This window comes from Sapajus apella, unplaced genomic scaffold (genome assembly GCF_009761245.1).
Source record: "Sapajus apella isolate SASKATOON/1434 unplaced genomic scaffold, GSC_monkey_1.0 scaffold6, whole genome shotgun sequence".
Taxonomy (NCBI): Eukaryota; Metazoa; Chordata; class Mammalia; order Primates; family Cebidae; genus Sapajus; species Sapajus apella.
In genome coordinates, this window is record NW_022436946.1 from 43036169 (window position 1) to 43055382 (window position 19214).

The window sequence follows — 19214 nt, forward strand, 5'->3', positions numbered from 1 at the left end:
ACATGAGCTCAGGAATTCGAGACCAGCCTGGGCAACATGGCAAAACCCTGTCTCTAAAAAAAAAAAAATACAAAAATTAGCCAGGCGTGGTGGTGCATATCTGTAGTCCCAGCTACTTGTGAGGTTGAAGCAGGAGAATCGCTTGAACCTGTGAGGTGGAGGTTGCAGTCAGCTGAGATGTCACCACTGCACTCCAGCCTGGGTGATAGAGTAAAACTCTGCCTCAAAAAAAAAAAAAAAAGAATAGAAACCAGATGTGGCCACAGGCCAGCAGATGCAAAGGGCCTATCTAAAGTCAAGTCAACACAGAAAAAAGCCCAGTCAAGACACAGAGACCAAGTTCTGATGACAGTGTTTGATCCCCTGCATCCAGCCATGCCTGAAGCAAAATCTTCTCCAGGACTTTTTAGTTACTTAAACCAGTAAGTTCCATTTTAAGCCTTTAAGCCAATTTAGCTTGGCTTGCAGTCACTTTCATCCCAAAGAATCTTGATTAAACATCTTTCAATAAAAACTTGCTTTACCACTAATAAAACAGTCAACTGCTAACTTCAAGTACACTGAACAATTATTTTTATGTCAAACTAATAGAGAAGAAATATACTGGAACAGGTGTAGGACCACAGGAAAATCTAATGGGACTTTGACCCAGCCTCAGGTTTATGTTAGATTACTATTATTATTTGATTCCCCTCATTTAAAAAATTCATGCTCTCTCTATGCAGAATGACAAGGGAAGCAGATCTGTAGATTTCTATCGCGATACCCAAAAGCCTACTCCAAAAGTTATATTACCCGTAAAAAGAAGAGACTGTGTGAGAAAGAGTTTTAAAGAGAGTTAACGAAAATATCATGCAACAACTATTAAATGACTGATGTAATGTGAAGCTGTTGAGATATTTGTGTATTGAGTGCCTACTCTGTCATAGACTCTTACCGGTTTAACATAAGCCAAGGCAAAACTATGTTTAAAATTCCAATTGGATCATTTCACTTACACTCCACTCAGTACATTAATAGACTGTGTCTTCACTCCATATCCGGTCTCCTTTAAATTAGCAACAATTCCCAATACATCAATACTGGAACCTTTGGATCCAAAGTTTTTTTCACTGTACATTATCATGTGAGCATTTGAAAAATCCTATTGAGAAAAAAAATTAAAGATTCAAAGGCTAGCCATTTATTATCTAAAGAAGACCAAGTATTAGCCACTAGCTTTTCCTTAACTTACACCTAATATAGGCCGTAAAGACTGAAGCTCTCCATTGTAACCTCCCCAGTCTTTCCAGTCCCGGTATTCTCCTTCTTCTAGCAAATACTGATGACCTGTAAATCCAGACTTCTCATACGCAACCCAACTACAACACAAAGAACATGATGAGTAGTAATTTTCAGACACATTAAAATGTTTTCAAGGTACATATCCATTTCATTGAAAAATACAAATAATTATAAAGCTAGACATGAACTTCCGCATTATCATTGGAATTCTCTAAAATTTAGAATAACAGAATGGCCCCAAGAAAATAACCTAAGGGACATATATCAGAGTTGTATAAAGGAGGGAAGGGGAGTGTGTGTGTGAGTGGTGTGTATGTGTGTGTGTTTAATAAGGACTGACTCAAACCTCAGCAAGTAAAACTGGAAAAACTCACTTCAAATAAGAACAAAAATATTGTGAATAGTTGGCAATTTACAAGAGAAATTTTAGTGTACACTTCTATGGGAATTGTGTAAGATCTATAAAATTCAAAAACATAAAAATTAGAAAGTGAACTATCAAACCACTCAATAGCTTGGAACATAATTCTAATAAGCAAGGTTTTAGATTTAATCAATTTGAACAGGCCAATGTATCAGCCTTGCTTGGTGGACTGATTCCCACACTGTTCCCTCAAACTGCTTTTTTTTTTTTTTTAATGAGACGAGTCTCGCTCTGTTGTCCAGGCTGGAGTGCAGCTCACTGCAACCTTCATCTCCCGGGTTCAAGCAATTCTCCTGCCTCAGCCTCCCGAGTAACTGGGATTACAGGCATGCACCACCACACCCAGCTAATTTTGTATTTTTAGTAGAGACAGTGTTTCTCCATGTTGGTCAGGCTGGTCTTGAACACCCAACCTCAGGTGATCTGCCCATCCTGGCCTCCCAAAGGGCTGAGATTACAGGCATGAGCCACCGTGCCTGGCCTCAAGCTGCTTTCTTAAATCCAGTAACTATAGGCCGAGGAGAACATGGACATGACTGTCAAAATTCACCATACTATAGAATCAGAAATGTTGTTTTTATGGGGGAAAGGACACATTTATTACTTAATATTTAGAAGAAAAAAAGAGAAATCCTAACGAGTCACCCATGTACTTACATGCCTCTTAGAACTTTCATAGACCCCACTGACGTAAATGGCAAATGATCGCCTCCAGTCGCCTCTTCTGTTTCACCTCCTTCCATGACAAAACTACACATTTCTGTTTCTAGTTCCATACATTTTCCTTCAAAGAAAGGCTTTTCATAAATAACTACCTATAATAGGAATAAGATATACCAGTAATTTATAAGAAGTATCCCAACAGTTTAACATTAAATGAGTCATTTAATGTCACTAAGTCCTGAAACATAAATTAAAATTTTCTGGCCAGGCATAGTGGCTCATGCCTATAATCCCAGCACTTTGGGAGGCTGAGGCAGCTGGATCAGTTGAGGTCAGGAGTTCGAGACCAGCCTGGCCAATATGGTGAAACCCCGTCTCTACTAAAAATACAAAAATTAGCTGGGCATGGTGATACACGCCTGTAATCTCAGCTACTCAGGAGGCTGAAGCAGGAGAACCACTTGAATCCAGGAGGTGGAGGGTTAAGTGAGCCGAGATCATCTCACTGCACTCCAGCCTGGGTGACAGAGTGAGACTCTGTCTCTAAAAAACAAAATAAAATGTTCTAATCATATTTTTAAAAATTAACTAGGCCAGGCACAGTGGCTGACACTTGTAATTCCAGCACTTTGGGAGGCCAAGGCGGGAGGATCACTTGAGCTTAGGAGTTTGGAACCAGCCTGGGCAACATAGCGAAACCTCGTCTCTGATAAAAAGAAAAAAAGCTGGCTGTGGTGGTACGTCTATAATCCCAGCTATTCAGGAGCCGAGGCAAGAGGATGGCTTGGGCCAGAGAAATCAAGGCTGCAGTCAGCCATGATGGCGCCACTGTACTCCAGCCTGGGTGACTGAGCAAGTCCTGGTCTCCAAAAAAAAAAAAAAAAAAAAAACAATAACTAAATAATGGCATCTGATAAAACAGTAAAAAGAAAAATAAAAAGGCTTTTTTCTTTTCCTAATGTGGTATAGCTCAAAACCATGGTTCAAAAGTTTTAAAATAATTGGTTTTTGTGTATGTATATATACACACACATCTATATCATATACACACACACACACACACACACACACACACACACACACATATCTGATACTTAGAACCACATAGAAGGAACCAGCGGATTCTAAAGTAGTGTTAAAAATGAAAATATACATAGTGTGTGGCATCGATGTGGAAATTGGGAAGAGTAGAAAGGGTATTTTGGAGTAGGGAGAGCTTGTCTTGAAAGGTTTTTTCCTGGCTAATTGGCAAGCAGCAACAAGCCCTGCAATTAGTAAATACAACTGCAAATTGTTAGCTTAACGCAACAATGACACTGTCCAGCCATGGCTAAATGTACTCTTAGCGATAACCGATGCCATTAGCATTATCTTCCAGCCTGAAGGATGGCACGTGTAAGTTGGTAACTTCCTTGGGCTGCATCTGTGTGTGATAGAGGTTTAATATGAGAAGTCACACTAGCGATATCTTCATAGAGATGGAGTGGAAATAACATTAGGTATATATATGTGTGTATATGTTTACATATTTAATATACATTTTTACCTTTGGATCTGTAGGGAATTCAACTTTACGGCCACCCTGCAAAGAGCAATAACATAATAAGAAAAATAGTTTTTTCCCCCAAACCTAAAATGCAATTAAAAAAAATAGTTTTTCACTGATACATTACCATTTCATATTAGCCATAGCAGTTTATAGTAAGCCACTGAATTTCAGTGTGACTACGTTCCAGTTTGTTGTAATTCACATGAGATAGTTCTAAAATTACCAACAACACAGATGAAGACACGAGGAAGGCGGGCTAGGGCGGAGCCTCGCGCGGGCTGTCTGTAAGCTCATCTGCACTGTAGAAGTATTTTTTGACCTAGTAAGTTTTTTTATTTTAAACTTTGAAAATTTCTCATAAAAATCCATACTTCTCTTGTAAAAACAGTTCTAAGAGCTGACATCTCTGGACCCAGGTTCTCCCAGGCAGCTAGCTGTCTTCACCTTCTGCACTTAACAATCCTGCACTGAATTCATCCTTCAGCTGGGCGCAGGCCCGGGTTTGCTGCCTCCACCATTCCCTTCGCTTCAACTCTGAGCTATTTGTATTTGCTGCCTGGCCCCTGGAGGTATTTGATTTTGCAACCAGGGCTTACAAAACTATTATGTGTTGAAGTTCACATAATAAGCTCCAGAGGACTCATGGAATAATTAGATAAACTGTTAAATCAAATTTAAAACATCCCAAAGGATGAGTCTGTGGGGGGTTGTTATAAAATAAAAAGCTTTTTCAAAACAAAAGAACTCAATAAAATCAGAGAAATGATATTACATTAAAAAGATATTCCACAATATATTAAATAGGTCAAGAGTTTAAATCAGCAATGGGAAAGTTGGATTTTTTTAATTAACACATCTTAATAGCTTTTTTAAAAAGTACTGCCAAAGACGCTCAAAGGCACCAAATGAATGGTAATAATAAAAGAATGTGTTTATTTCCTTATCTTCTATGAAAAAAACAAAAAAAAAAAAAAAAAAAAAAAAGGAATGTGGCTGATATTATCAGCAAACCAGAGATTATACAACCAAGCACATGACCTTTTCAAAAGTAATCCTGTTCGAAAACCATAGACTTTGGAGATTTTTCATCATCATTACAAACTGCTCTTAAAACCTGGATGAATTCTTTCATACATTCACAAAACTAGCAAAATTTGGTTCTTTGAAAGTGAGTTTAATTTTAGGGAAAAAAAAGACCCAAATCATGTGCATTAAGACCAGCAAACATACAGATAATTAAACCAAATACTTTGGCAGGAGGGGTAAAATTAAGATTTAAAAAAAACAAGGAAAATGTGGCATATATACACCATGGAATATTATGCAGCCATAAAAAACGATGAGTTCGTGTCCTTTGTAGGGACATGGATGAACCTGGAAACCATCATTCTCAACAAACTGACACAAGAACAAAAAATGAAACACCGCATGTTTTCACTCATAGGCGAGTGATGAACAATGAGAACACATGGACACAGTGAGGGGAGCATCACACACTGGGGTCTGTCAGTGGGGGGCAAGGAAGGGAAAGCAGGGGGTGAGGAGGTAAGGGAGGGATAACATGGGGAGAAATGCCAAGTGTAGGTGACGAGAGGATGGAGGAGCATACCACGTTGCCATGTGTGTACCTATGCAACAATCCTGCATGATCTGTACATGTACACAGAACCTAAAGTACAATAAAAAACAAAAATACTGTCTTCTTTTCTAATTTGTCTCAAACTGGCTGAGAAGACAACTGCAAAATGCAGTTTCAAAAACATGTTTGTAACGGGAGCCTCACTCTCACTGCGGGTATTTAGGGAACACACACTGCACCCAACACCGGGGACAAGACAGATGTGGCCTGCTTCCTCCCAAAGCTCTCAGTCTAGCAGAAGAGACAAAGAACAAAGCAAGACATGGGGACAAGGCGGAGGAAGCAAAGGCTCCTTCCACAGCAGATACTTGGGAGGACAACACTCATTTGGTCTAGTCCCAGCAACTCCCAAGCTGCCACGCAGCGCAGCCTCGTCTCACGGCAGCCGAGCCAGCTCTCAGCGTGCCCTGCTCTCTCTCAGGCTGCACCCTGGCTCGTGCAGTGCATTCGCCAACAGCTCCATCTAAAAATCATCCTGCTAATTTTTTAAGGTCAAACTTAATTTAGGATGATGCATTCCTAATTATCCCCCCTCTCTGTCACTTCACCCACAATTTGAAATTGTATATCCTTTGTCCTGTTTTTCCACCAATGTTTTAATTCTTCACTTTCTTGACTTGTTAAACCTACACTGGGCTGAAGCTTTGTGCAACCATCTGCAGCTCTGCAAGGCTGAGAATGCCTTAAAGGCAAAGGGCATAATCTTACCTGCTTTTTTTTTTTTTTTCAGTCTGTAGCATCTAGCAAGTTACTGTTTCTATTATTTCTATTGAGCAATAGGTCCAACCTACTACAAATTTGTTCCTTAAAAGTCAGCTTTATTGCTTCAAAGTCATACCCTGTGAATTACCCATGTCAAGCTGACAAAGAATCACTGCAAGAACACTTGGATTTCATTTTTACCATTTTCAGAGGCCGCATGGATCCAATGTACGCTGCTTCTGTATCCCAGAAGGACACGTCAGGGTATTCACCAGGTTCCAGGATGAAAGGAACACCCTGAAATCCAGGTTCTTCATAAATCAGCCACCTAAAGAGCCACCATGGAAGGAAAGAAAGGGAGCCAACTCATCATTTCAGTTTTTCCTTCTGTCTGGTACCCAGGATGAGAGGAGAAGAACAGGAGAGCATACAGACCCACACAGTGAACGGTTGCACTTAGGTGTTAGAATCATACTAGACTCAAGGAAAAATAAAGCCATTATATGCTCCTCTTCTTAATCTTTTACTCTTCTCCTTGGCTGGCTTTGTCCCCTTATTTTATCTTAATTGCTCCTAAGTTCCACCTAATCATTTGTCATGGTGCCAAACATTAGTAACCGCTAACATCTCCCTAGAGCTTACAAGGAATGCCACCCAGAACATCATCTAATCCTCACAGCAATGCTATGAAGAAGGGATACCATTGTCCTCATTTTATAAAGAAAGTTATGTAAGTTGCCTAGAGCCACACAGAGCTGTAAGTAGGAAAGGTTGGAATGATTCAAGCCGACTCCAGAACCAGGTTCCTAATCAATTTTTTTTTTTTTTTTTGAGATGGAGTCTTGCTCTGTCACCCAGGCTGGAGTGCTATGGCTTGCTCTCAGCTCACTGCAACCTCTGCCTCCTGATTCAAGTGATTCTCCTGCCTCAGCCCCCCAAGTAGCTGGGAGTACAGGCACACACCACGGCGCCTAATTTTTGCATTTTTTTTTTAGTAGCGGCGGTGGGGTGGGGGGTCTCACCATGCTGGTCAGGCTGGTCTCGAACTCCTGGCCTCAGGTGAGCCACCTGCCTTGGCCTCCCAAAGTGCTGGGATTATAGGCGTGAACCATCGTGCCCAGTCCTAATCATTTTTTTAATGGCAGTTTTTCTCATTACAGGGAGTGTACTGAACGCAGTTTACTCTTTTCACAGTTACTCAGGATCATCACTGTGAGCATTAGGTAATGCACAGTGGTGTCCTCAGGGGCTCTGAAGGTCTGTGGGGCTGCTTGTTCCCAGGCTGCAAAGCTTTTTGAGTTCTTGTTTCTGATTTTTATGGCTTTTCAATACCACACCCTTCTATCAGCTTCTCAGCTGTTGCTTCTACTTTCAGTTGGGAAACCAGCAGCCCCGCCCTCCTCTAACGTGCCAGAAATCAGGAGACCAGAAAACCATGCCTGTTAGCACTGTCTCTAAAGTACACAAGGTCTTTCTGTAAACATCTTGGTTCCTGGGAGGGTTCCAAGAAGGTGAGGATGATGAAGAAGTGACTTTTCTATAAGACAGGGGTTAATGTACCCGCTTTATAAACAAACAGAATTCTTAGGGATCACTTACACTCGCCAATTGGGTTAATTTCGCTAACATGTTCCAGCCGTGGTACTCCACCATGTTGTGTTCTCCAGAACACCATGCCAAGAAGAGGGTGGCTCTAAATGAAATCTTTTACCCACAAAATAGGTCTGATACCTCCCTCTTTGCTTTTTTCTTCTTCCCAATCTTGGCCCAAGGCACATTTTTGATGATGGTTGTTGCTCAAGATTCCCTGGGATACATCAGTAACTTCTCTAAACTCTCTAATTATACAGAGATTTACAACCAGACTCCTGCTGATGATTTGACAACACACACATGAAAGAATGTCGGGAGGCCAGGTGTGGTACATGGGTAAGAGGTCGGAACTGCAGTGTTAGAAGTCAGGATGATGGTTACTGGGGAAAAGGGCGTGAGGATGACTAGGAGGGCCCAAGAATCAAGGGGGTTTTTGCAATGCTGGGAATGTTCTTTTTCTGATCTGAGTGATGATTACGCCTGCATATTCACTTTGTGAAAATTCACTTAGCTTATATATTTAGGGTTTATGTACCTTTTTGTACAAATGTTATACTTCAAAAAAAGTTACTTAAGGAAAAAAAAAAGAGGCTTATCTTTTAAATACCACTGTAATGCTTCTAAACCACAGGAAAACAGAGGCTAAGAATAGGGTACTTTAAACTTCCTTATGTTTAAACCATGACAGCCAAGGATTCATTACAAGTATTTTGGAGCTCAAAGCTCTCACAGGCACACTACCAATGGACTTTGTTCCCTAGTGAGATAACAGCAGTCCTATAACACATTATGGTATATTAGGCTAACAAGCCAAGCAGGCCCCAAAGTCTGACTTCTTCACAAATGAACAGGCTTAATTCTTCATAAACTGAATGTATGGCTCATGAGCAAGTGATCTGAGATTTTGAAATGATCCTGACCGAAGTACCCTTTTCATTAAGTCTTTCCTTCTACAGCTTGAGTTCAAAGGGGATTCATTCATCTGATACTAACCATTTCACTTTTGTTGAAGCATGTGGTTTAGTTGCATAACATTTATGGAAGGAAAGTCATTCTGGGGAGAGGGGAATTTGTCAAAAAACTAAACACATAAATGAATGCATTTGAAAAGACTGCTGCTCTGAAAGTTCTTCCTTAGTAAATGAGTGCTGAAGGCCTGCTGGGTAATTCAAACAGACATTTATAAATGGTGGGTGGACTTTGGAATTTGAAAACTCATATACAGGGTATGATTCATTTTTTTCTAAATTCTGTTCCAACAAGATATATTATTTACAAGGCCATCAGGAGAGGGGGAAACTATCTCCAGGCAATGTTATTTCAGTTTCTAAAGGTAATCTTTTATTTTCCCATGCACTTAGGTAATGAGCTTTTGCCAACATAGATTAAAAAGTACAACTTTATAGTAGTACTTAACAAACAGTATGACTATGAAATCCAAGCTTATTTTGTAAACAAATGTATACCTACAAATGAATGTTGTTAAAGTAAATGGTTTATTAAAATATTTGTGTAATTACTCTTTTAGAAACACCCTTTGAGTGGCACAAGAAAAATCAGTCTTATCTTGTTCACTTGTTCTTAAACCAAAAACAGCACTTCCAGATGGATCTTAAGTTTTATTCCCTAGACATGGCTGTACATGAATATTGGCCATTTACAGAAACCAACTGGATACTCAAAAAATTAAATATGAGTGTACCGACTTTGAGGTTATTCACAACAGAGGGGGTTGTGAATGTCAAAGGGGAAAATGTACCTTCACAATGGAAAGATGGAGGAGGTGCCACTTTAACCAAACAATCAAACTTGGTATTGTTAACGGGCAAGCTAGCACAAGCCCCCTGATGTGATGCAACATAAATATATGGCACTACCTTTATGAAGCATCCTCGCCAAAACTGTTTGGCCTGAACCTAACCATACCTCGAGACTTAAGCCCTAGTAGATAGGAAGTAGGACAAGCTAAATAATAGCATGAGGGAACACTCAGACAAATCTAGAATGTGGCACATTCTCTAAGACAGCTGGCCTAAATCTGTTTAAAAGTGAGTGGCATGGGAAACAAAGATGGGGCATTTTTGAGATTTTTAAAAGGAGACTTAAAGAGACAGAACAATCAAATGCATTTCTATGAACCTTGATTGGATCCTGATTTGAACATGCAAATCTATAAAAGACATTCCTGAAGCAATTGGGAAAATTTGGTGACGGGCTCTAGAACAGATATTAACATGGATACCTTGTAAATTTTCTCGGGTGTAATCATGATAGTTATGCAGGAGAATGTCATTATAAAGAGATTCAGGCTGAATCCTATATGGAATGAAGGGTCGTGGTATCTGCAATGTACATTCAAGGGCTCAGAAAAAAGATTATAACAAATATGGCAAAATGTTAACAATTATTGGGTCAAAGTCAATGGTACATTTGTGTTCACTGAACTACTCTTCCTACTTTTCTGCATGTTTGAAAACCTTCATAATAAAATATTGGGTTCTGATATGGTATATTCTACAATGAAATATACAGTGAATATTATACAGCAGTGAAAAAAAATACAGATGTACCCGTCAATACGAGTAATCTTAGGAGAGTGGTTACATGTGTCACCAGGGTGGGCTACACCAGCTTCTGCAGCAATGTTGGTAATGGTCTAGGTTGTAAGTTGGGTGGTAGGTCCACAGGGGATTGTTTTATTATCAGGCTTCACAGTTCACACATATTCATATATTCTTCTGTATCTGTCAAATATTTCACAGTAAAAATAATCATATAATGTCTGTCCGTTAAAAAAGAAGTCCCTTGACTTTAGAACACCTGCATTCTAGTACACGTTCTGCTAACAACTAACCTTAGTCCGGAGAAAGTGACCAAAGCTTGTCTTCCTCAGTCAAATGATGGCGTTGGGCCGAAGTTCTAAAATTTCTCGCTTTTGTTATAAATATACCACCCCCCACTTCCACTTCCACCCCCATACACCTCTCACACCCTAAAAAACCAATATGCTTTCACCTCTAGGAGGATGGGTGCTAGGATTAGCCAGCTGCTTGAAAGAAAGGTTTAAAAACAAATGACTCTCAATAGAATCTGAAAGGCAAGTTTAGTTAGAAATTACTCATTTCCTCAAATAAGAATTTGACAAGACAAGCAACACGCTTATTGTGTGTATGAGTAGAAGAGCTTAATCTAGAGTGAACGGGCCCTAGAATCAATCACCTAATGGATTCTTGAGAAGTTCCCTCCCATGGCAAAGACTTCTTATCCCAGTTCAGGGGAGCTGGAGCACCAACAGAAGCAAAATGAGCTTAAGTACTTACTATCAGTTAAATCTTCTCAATCCCTTGAGACTTTCCTTGGAGATCTGTAAAAGCACCAATGAACTGGTGCCTAAGCTCTCCAAGCAAGTTCAAAGAGCCCAACTTTGAAGTAACATCCGAGGCAGTGTTCCACTATCCTAAGACAACGGAAATGAACAGCCAGAAAAAAAGATGCCTATCATGACGCAAAGCTGTCATAAACTGTACGCTGTGACAGGCTAGTAACTACCACTTAGGAGGCAAAGCTAAACTTACTGCAAAGGTAAGAAACATCATTTAAGGTAACTTAATGTGCTTCAACATAGCCCAAGCCTGAGTCATGGCACCCTCCAGACACTGAGATTAAAATATGATAGCAGATGGCTTTTTTCATTATTTTCTAAGGAAAGTTACATTTCTCAACCTTTCCACCAATACTTAAAAAAAAAAGCATATAAATGTCTTTCATGTGAAAAAATTCACAGTAGCAAGAGATGAAAGCATTCTCTTTTGCTTAGATTCCTACTTTTCTTCCCAGCCTCTTAATACAAAAGTGCCTTCTCTTCCCTTAACTACATCTACTCCCTTTTGGGACCTTGTCCTGCGCCTGCTTTAAATATACTCTCTATGCCAATGACTCCTAAGTTTATGCTTCCAGCCTCTCCCCTGAACTCCAGCCTCACATACCCAGTCACCTTCCTGCCCACTTACTTGAATTTGCAGTTGGCATCCCAGCCTTAAACTGTCCAAAACTGTGCTCCTGAATCTCACTCTCTCCCAACCTGCTCCTCCAAGTCTTCTTCATCTCAATAAATGTTGGGGCTCTAAACCTTGGGCATTTCTTGGCTCCTCACACCCCACACACAATCTGTCAGCAAATGCTGTCGGTTCTACCATCAAAATGCATCCAAGATCTACTTCCTGCCACCACCATCGCACGCCTAAGCCACCATCACCTCTTGGCTGTGTGACTGCAAATGTGTCCTGCGTGGTTTCTTGGCTTCCACCTTTGCCTCTTTAGAGACTATTTTCTATACAAACAGGTTGATCCTTCTATTAATAACGCAAATTAGATCAAAATTCTCCAGTGATTTTCCACGTCACTTAGATTAAATCTAAATTCTCCTCCCTGAAAGACCATATGTGACCTGAGCCCTCTCCCTTCCCCATTCTCCAAGTTCAGCTCCAGCCGCTGTGGCCTCTTAGCTATTGCCCAAGCATGCCCAGAAGCCTTTTGCAAATGGTATGCTTCCTCTCTGGGACAGGCTCCCTGCCCCTCCTTCCTCAGCTAGCTTCAGGGCAGACTCCCTTATTTCCTGCAACTCCCTGCTTAAAATGTCACCAGAGTCCTTTACGCGCCACCCTGTCTAAAATAGCAACATGCCCGCCCCTCTCTGTAATTTATGTTTCTTGTAGCCTTTGCCATCTGACACATTAATATATGTATTTGTGTTGTTTATTCCTACTAGAGTGACAGCTTTAGGAGAGTGGGGACATTATTTTATGTCTTCACTGCTGTAACAGTGACTAGAAAAGCATCTAACACATAGTAGATGCTTGATTAGCAGATTTACTGAATATATTTAATACATCTCATTTATATTTGTTAAAATCCCAATTTCTTGTCATATTTAGACAGGGTATGCAGAGGAAAAAAATGCCTTTCCTAATTTCTACTTCTAAATTAATCACCTTTAGAAATTTCATAGCCTTTCAAGGACTACAGGGTACCAATTGCTATAACTCAAAATGTGCACTAAAGGCAGGACATTTCTCTAAAGAAGATATACAAATGGCCAGGAGGTATATGAAAAAATGTTCAGCATCACTCAAGATCAGGGAAATGCAAATCAAAACCACAGTGAGATACCACCTCACTCCAGTTAGAAAGGCTACTATCAAAAAGACACAATATAACAAGTATTGGTGAGGATGTGGAATACAGGGAGCTCTTTCACATGATTGGTGGGAATATAAATTAACACAGCCATTATGGAAACCAGTATGGAGGCTCCCCAAAAAATTAAAAATAGAACTACTGTATGATCTTGCATTCTCACTACTGAGTATACATCCAAAGGAAATGAAATCAGGTACATCAAAGGACACCCGCGCTTTCATGTTTATTGCAGCACTATTCATAATAGCCAAGATAGGGAATCAACCTAAGTGTCCATCAACAGATGAACAGATAAAGAAAATGTGGCAAAAATATACAATAGAATAAGTTCCGGTGTTCTACTGCACGGTAGGGTAACTATGGTTAACAATAACATATTTTATATTTCAAAATAGCAGAAGAGAGGATTCTGAAGAGTCTCACCACAAAGAAATTATACGTGTTTGAGGTGATGGATTTGCCAGTTTCCCTGACTTGATCATTATGCAATGTATGTATGTATCAAAACATCACATTGTACCCCCAAAATATCTACAATTATTATTTGTCAATTAAAAACAATTTAAAAAGCAGTAAAATGTATACTATCCTTGGAAAATAACTTTATACATCAAGAGGAGATATTTAAATTAACATTTTTCTCTACACCCCAAATTCTGCCCTAATAACTACACCTTTGTATATTGACGAACCATCGCCATAGTCATTCCTTGCTATTATCTCACTCTTCTGGGGAGAGGAGGGTTGTTTTCTGAGAGAGGCCGGCATAGGGAAAGAACACCCTCGGGCTTCTGGGGTGCTGGTAAGGTTCTAGTTCTTGGTTCAAGTGGTGTCTACTTGGGTGCTCACTTTATCTAACTGTACATTTACCTTCTGCAAACTTTTTTCCAGGTGTGTTATATTTCAAACTGTTAAAGGTAAATTAAATAAATAAACTGTCATAAAGTAAGTATCTAACTCATACTTTCCTTCCCCTGCAAAACCCTGGATAAATTCTTGTTCATCCTCTACTTGAATACTCCTGGTGATGAGAAACTCTCTACCTGACAAGGCAGCCCACTTCCATTTTAATTGTTATTAACCATCAGAAAGTTCATCCCCGGGTCAAGTCAAAATCCATCTCTCTAACTTCTACTGGTTTTTCCCGGGACCTCCTACAGAATAACAGAGAGCAAGTCTAAAACCTCTTCTAGATGACCACTTTCCAACTATTAAAGGATGGCTGCTACCAAATCTCAACAGCCACACTTCCTGTTAAGTTGCCTAGAAGTTTTTAGTTTCTGATTTCTGAGGATCAAAAATCAGATTCTGTGATCTGAGTAACGTATCCCATTCCTGCAGTTTACACAATCAAATCATTTTTCTGAGATGTGAACAATGGCAAACCAAGACTTTTAGTAATAAATAGAACAACAAAAACATGATTAAGGTGTGCCTTATTATACTCTGAGATATCCCATACCACTTTAGGGACAGACTGTAAACTTTTTTGACTGTGTAAACCATTAGCAAAGACATTTGAGCATTCTCTGAGTATATGAATATTTATAAATTATAATACATCATGCATATTAGAAAACATACACAGAAATAAAATCGTAAGAGGTGGAGACTTCAATCAAACAGGAAGAAGCTTTAGTACTTTTTCCTGCATCTCAGTGGATGTCTTTCACATGCCTTGGGGCTGTGTGCATCACTTTGGAGACCACATTCTTTAGTATTGCAGTCTGTACTTTCTACCCTAATTTTCTCCCCTATCTGAGTCCCATTTCCTTCAAAATATTCTTGCTGTTTCCTGTGATTTGTGAAACAAACATCCTAGGGGCTTTGAACAGCATTGTGTGAAAATATTCAGGAAGTACCATGTGTGTTGGCTTCCATCCCCCCAGAAATATCAGGGGCATGTGCTTTGAATGAGCTCTTCTGAATTACCATGAAAATATAATCTACGACTCAGCTTTGAATGAATCAGATTCCACTGTGACAAGGAAAGCCATACATTAAAAATTCAATTCCCCCCCACGTTTCCTACAGTAAATTGATATTGTTTATAAGAGAGGTGAATCATAATAACATAGGTGCAAAAGAATCAGAATTTTATGTGCCTTATAAAAATATACCTTACAGTTAATAATTACTTAACGGGAGCACAAATCAGAGACAAAGTATCTTAAGTCCTCTTTTTCCAGTATTACACTCACAAAAAAAACTTCATTAAAATTGTATTTGAAAAAAAAAAATACTTACGTGCCCCAATGCACTTTCATGGAACAAGTCTTCTGCATTACACCAAATCCCTGCATTTCTTCAGTATCATCGAAGTAGGAACTTAGGATTCCTAACCCTTCTGGTTCGGTAAATAAGTCAATGTGACTAACTCTGTAATCCTGAAAAAATATATATGCACAGATAGTAAGAATTGCACCATGTATTTAACTCTCTAGTAAGCTCATTCTTCTTCTTACAACTAATCAAAATGAGCTTTAAATATGCAAATACCCTTCACAGAGCACCTGCCATTTTAGCCCTTTCCTGTTTTCATCCATGAATTAATAATATGCCTATTTCAGGGCAGACACACTTGCTTTAGTGATATAACTCAGTGTTGCATTCAAGCAAAGATCATCAGAAATGTATTTTATTTGAGTTTTGGCATGTCTTTCTTTTTCTCATTCTCACTTGGCCCTCCTTGGTCTCTGGGGTTTTGGTTTCTTGGCTGTGATGTAATTATCCTAGCACTGAGACTCTAGTCTGTGGAAAGGTGGCCTTTGGAGTCTTCCTCAAACACTGTTTTGTGTCCATAAGCCCTCTGTTTCTTTGTGGTAACTCTCCTTGACTGAGTAAACCTCAATGATATTGGTTTGATCTAAGTCGTGAAAGCAAAAGCACACACGCGTAGTGATTTACAAATCTCTGTACTTTGATCATTGTTCCGTGCCTCGCATATGTATGGTCCAAACAGTCTTCAAAAGGCCTCTTCTGGCCAGGTGCCTAAGCATTAATGGATTTTATTGAACCTTATCTATGCAGCTGAGTTGGGTGAACTGACTGAGCTACAGAAGACATATTAACACTTGAGTAAGTTTAGGTGAGGCTTTTCAAACATTATCAAAAGGAACAATTCTAATGAACTAAAAAGGTGATCCTCTAAAATATATGCTGTGACTTATGTTTCATGTTTCAAGAAACCACACACACGATCTGTAAAGAAAATATAATCCATGACATAGGAGCCATACCATAATCTTTAACATGATACCACTCAGAAAAATTTACCCCAAGGAAACAAATTAGAAAATTATAAAACATTAGCCAGGCACAGTGGCTCATGCCTGTAATCCCTGCACTTTGGGAGGCCAAGGCAGGCAGATCACCTGAGGTCAGGAGTTCGAGATCAGCCTGGCCAACATGGCAAAACCCCGTCTCTACTAAAAATACAAAAATTAGCCAGGCGTTGCGGCATGTGCCTATAATCCCAGCTACTCCGGAGGCTGAGGCAGGGGGATCACTTGGACTCCTGGTAGGGGGAGGTTGCAGTGAGTCAAGATTGTACCACTACACTCCAGCCTGAGCAACAGGGCAAGACTCCGTCTCAAAAAAAAAAAAAAAAAAAAAAAGAAAGAAAGAAATTATAAAGTATTAAATGCATAAAAACATTCTCATGGCATTATTTATCATGGTAAAAAAAAAAAACTAGAAACAACCTTAAGATTCACTGAAAGAAGAAATAACAAATAATGGTACCTCATTTATGTGCTAAATAATAAATAATGCATCGTGTCAATGGAATATGATGTTCAGCTAAATCCTAAACCTGTGGTAACATGAAAAGCATTTGTTAACACTAAATCTGCTATTACCAGGCAAAACAAGAGATCTCGTTTCACTTCCCCACCTTCCTGAATGCACCCAAATCCTCACCCCACGAGATTCTGTTACCTTCCCCAGCTGCAAATCACAAAGATGTTACCAAGGGGAGAGGAATTTTCAGGAAGATGGTATAAAGAGAAAGAAAGGATTGAGAAGCATGGTGTTCGGCGACAGGAGTAGAACAGCATCGTACCTGTATTATGATCACAACTGCAGAAATAGCAGATTAGAATATGGCCAGCAAAAGGTAGAAAATTCAAAAACTAAAGGAGGAGAGGACACTTCATGATAGTAGGAATCAGACGATATTTTTAAACACTGCTTTATTACCAATGTTATTTGAGCAGTAAATAAAAACTCTAGACAAAATATTCCACTAATGAGGACATTTTGAAATCGGATTTCTCAAGTCTTAGTCTTCTCACATTATATACTTACAAATATAAAAGATAAATCATTTAGTATACCAGTTACCACCTAAGTCACTCAGAAATGTTGACCCAGGAAGTAGGCGATGCTCTCCTCTGCCAAAACTGTTACTCATCCTTACTCATTCTCATGTCAGAACCTTCCTTTCCTCTCTACTGCATCTTGACACTCATCTCTGTTAAAACTTGGGATTTTAATTTTCTACTTAGAAGCTACCATTAATTACATCTTTAAGGTGAAGAATCATCAAATCCCAAGAGCCACAAAGACTGACAACACCTTCCTCATCAAATAACAAGAAACCAAGAAATTTTACCTCATCCATAAAATGGCCTCAAAGAAATCAAATAATATTTTGTTAAACCCACATGAGATCCCAGAGTTGATCAACCAAGTTATTTTTTGTTTTATTTTTCCAAAATAGAATTCCTATAAACCACTCAAAGCAATCAGGACTCATATAACAAACAAAAAAACTAAGTACATGAAAAATCTGTTCATAGATGCAGAACTCATCTAAACCAAGTTACCAGGTAAAATATATTTGGAAGATGGGAATCGAAGGACAGGCGTAAAAGGTTTACCTTAAGGGCTTATTGTGAAAAAATAACCAATTATAATGCTTCTTTTTAAATTCTTTAAAGTTTACAAGGCTGGGCGCGGTGGCTCACACCTGTAATCGCAGCACTTTGGGAGGCCAAGGCGGGTGGATCACCTGAGGTCAGGAGTTTGAGACCAGCATGACCAACATGGTGAAACCCTGTCTCTACTAAAAAATAAGAAAATTAGCCAGCGGTGGTGGCATGCGCCTGTAATCCCAGCTACTCGGGGAGGCTAAGATAGGAGAATTGCTTAAACCCAGGAGGCAGAGGTTGCAGTGAGCCCCCCTGCACTCCAGCCTGGGAAACAGAGCAAGACTCTTATCTCAAAAAAAATAAATAAAATAAAGTGTACAAATACTTAAAATACAGGAAATATATCCATAAGGCACCAAATATGTTTCCCAATCACTTATTTCTTTTTTTTTCCTTTTTCAGAAGGAGTGTCACTCTGTCACCAGGCTGGAGTACAGTGGCATGATCTCGGCTCACTGCAACCTCCGCCTCCTGGGTTCAAGCGATTCTCCTGCCTCAGCCTCCCAAGCAGCTGGGATTGCAGGCATGGGCCACCACACCAGCTAATTTTTGTATTTTTAGTAGAGATGGGTTTTACTATGTTGACCAGGACGGTCTCGATCTCTAGACCTCATGATCTGCCTGCCTCAGCCTCCCAAAGTGCTGGGATTACAGGCGTGAGCCACCGCACCCAGCTTACTTAATAAAATGAACGTTTCCCTTAAAGTAAGAATCCATAAATATTTGCTGAATAAATAAAATCCAGATTCACCAGAACCTACCTGGACCACATGTCTGATGGAACCAATCACCACCGGCTTATCAGACTCTGCTTCCCCGTGTCTTTCCAAAACGTCTTCTATACCCCAGAGACCAGAGAGTTCCACTTCTCCTTCTTCTAAGGGGATGGAGTGCCCTTCAAAATTTGGTTGCTCATACAAAATCCAACTAACAATAAAACAAAGCAAAACCATTAGTGAGTCTTGGTAAGAGAAGTTTTGATTACTCAAATATTCTGGCTAATTGCCTCTATATACATAGTGGAACTTTTATACATATATATACATATATATAAATATGTAAATATATATACATATAATTATGTCTAGTAAGATATTAGTATTAGGAAGAATTTAAGCTATTTTAATTGCTAGATAATTGACCACTAATATACTGGATATATATATAGATAGATACAGAGCCACCATATATATATATATATATATATATATATATATATATATATAT

General features: G+C 39.3%; 1 protein-coding gene across 2 annotated transcripts in view; it reads right to left on the bottom strand.

The window, feature by feature from the left end:
* CRYBG1 (crystallin beta-gamma domain containing 1) overlaps positions 1-19214 on the bottom strand; it is a 213950-nt gene that overhangs the window by 23940 nt on the left and 170796 nt on the right. For both annotated transcript variants that reach the window (XM_032275131.1, XM_032275132.1), the window contains exons 7-13: positions 18749-18914; positions 15301-15440; positions 6463-6589; positions 3918-3953; positions 2366-2523; positions 1235-1361; positions 999-1144 (exon numbers count right to left, since the gene is read on the bottom strand). In XM_032275131.1, the coding sequence (XP_032131022.1) occupies positions 999-1144; positions 1235-1361; positions 2366-2523; positions 3918-3953; positions 6463-6589; positions 15301-15440; positions 18749-18914 (900 nt within the window). The remainder of the gene's footprint in view (positions 1-998; positions 1145-1234; positions 1362-2365; positions 2524-3917; positions 3954-6462; positions 6590-15300; positions 15441-18748; positions 18915-19214) is intronic.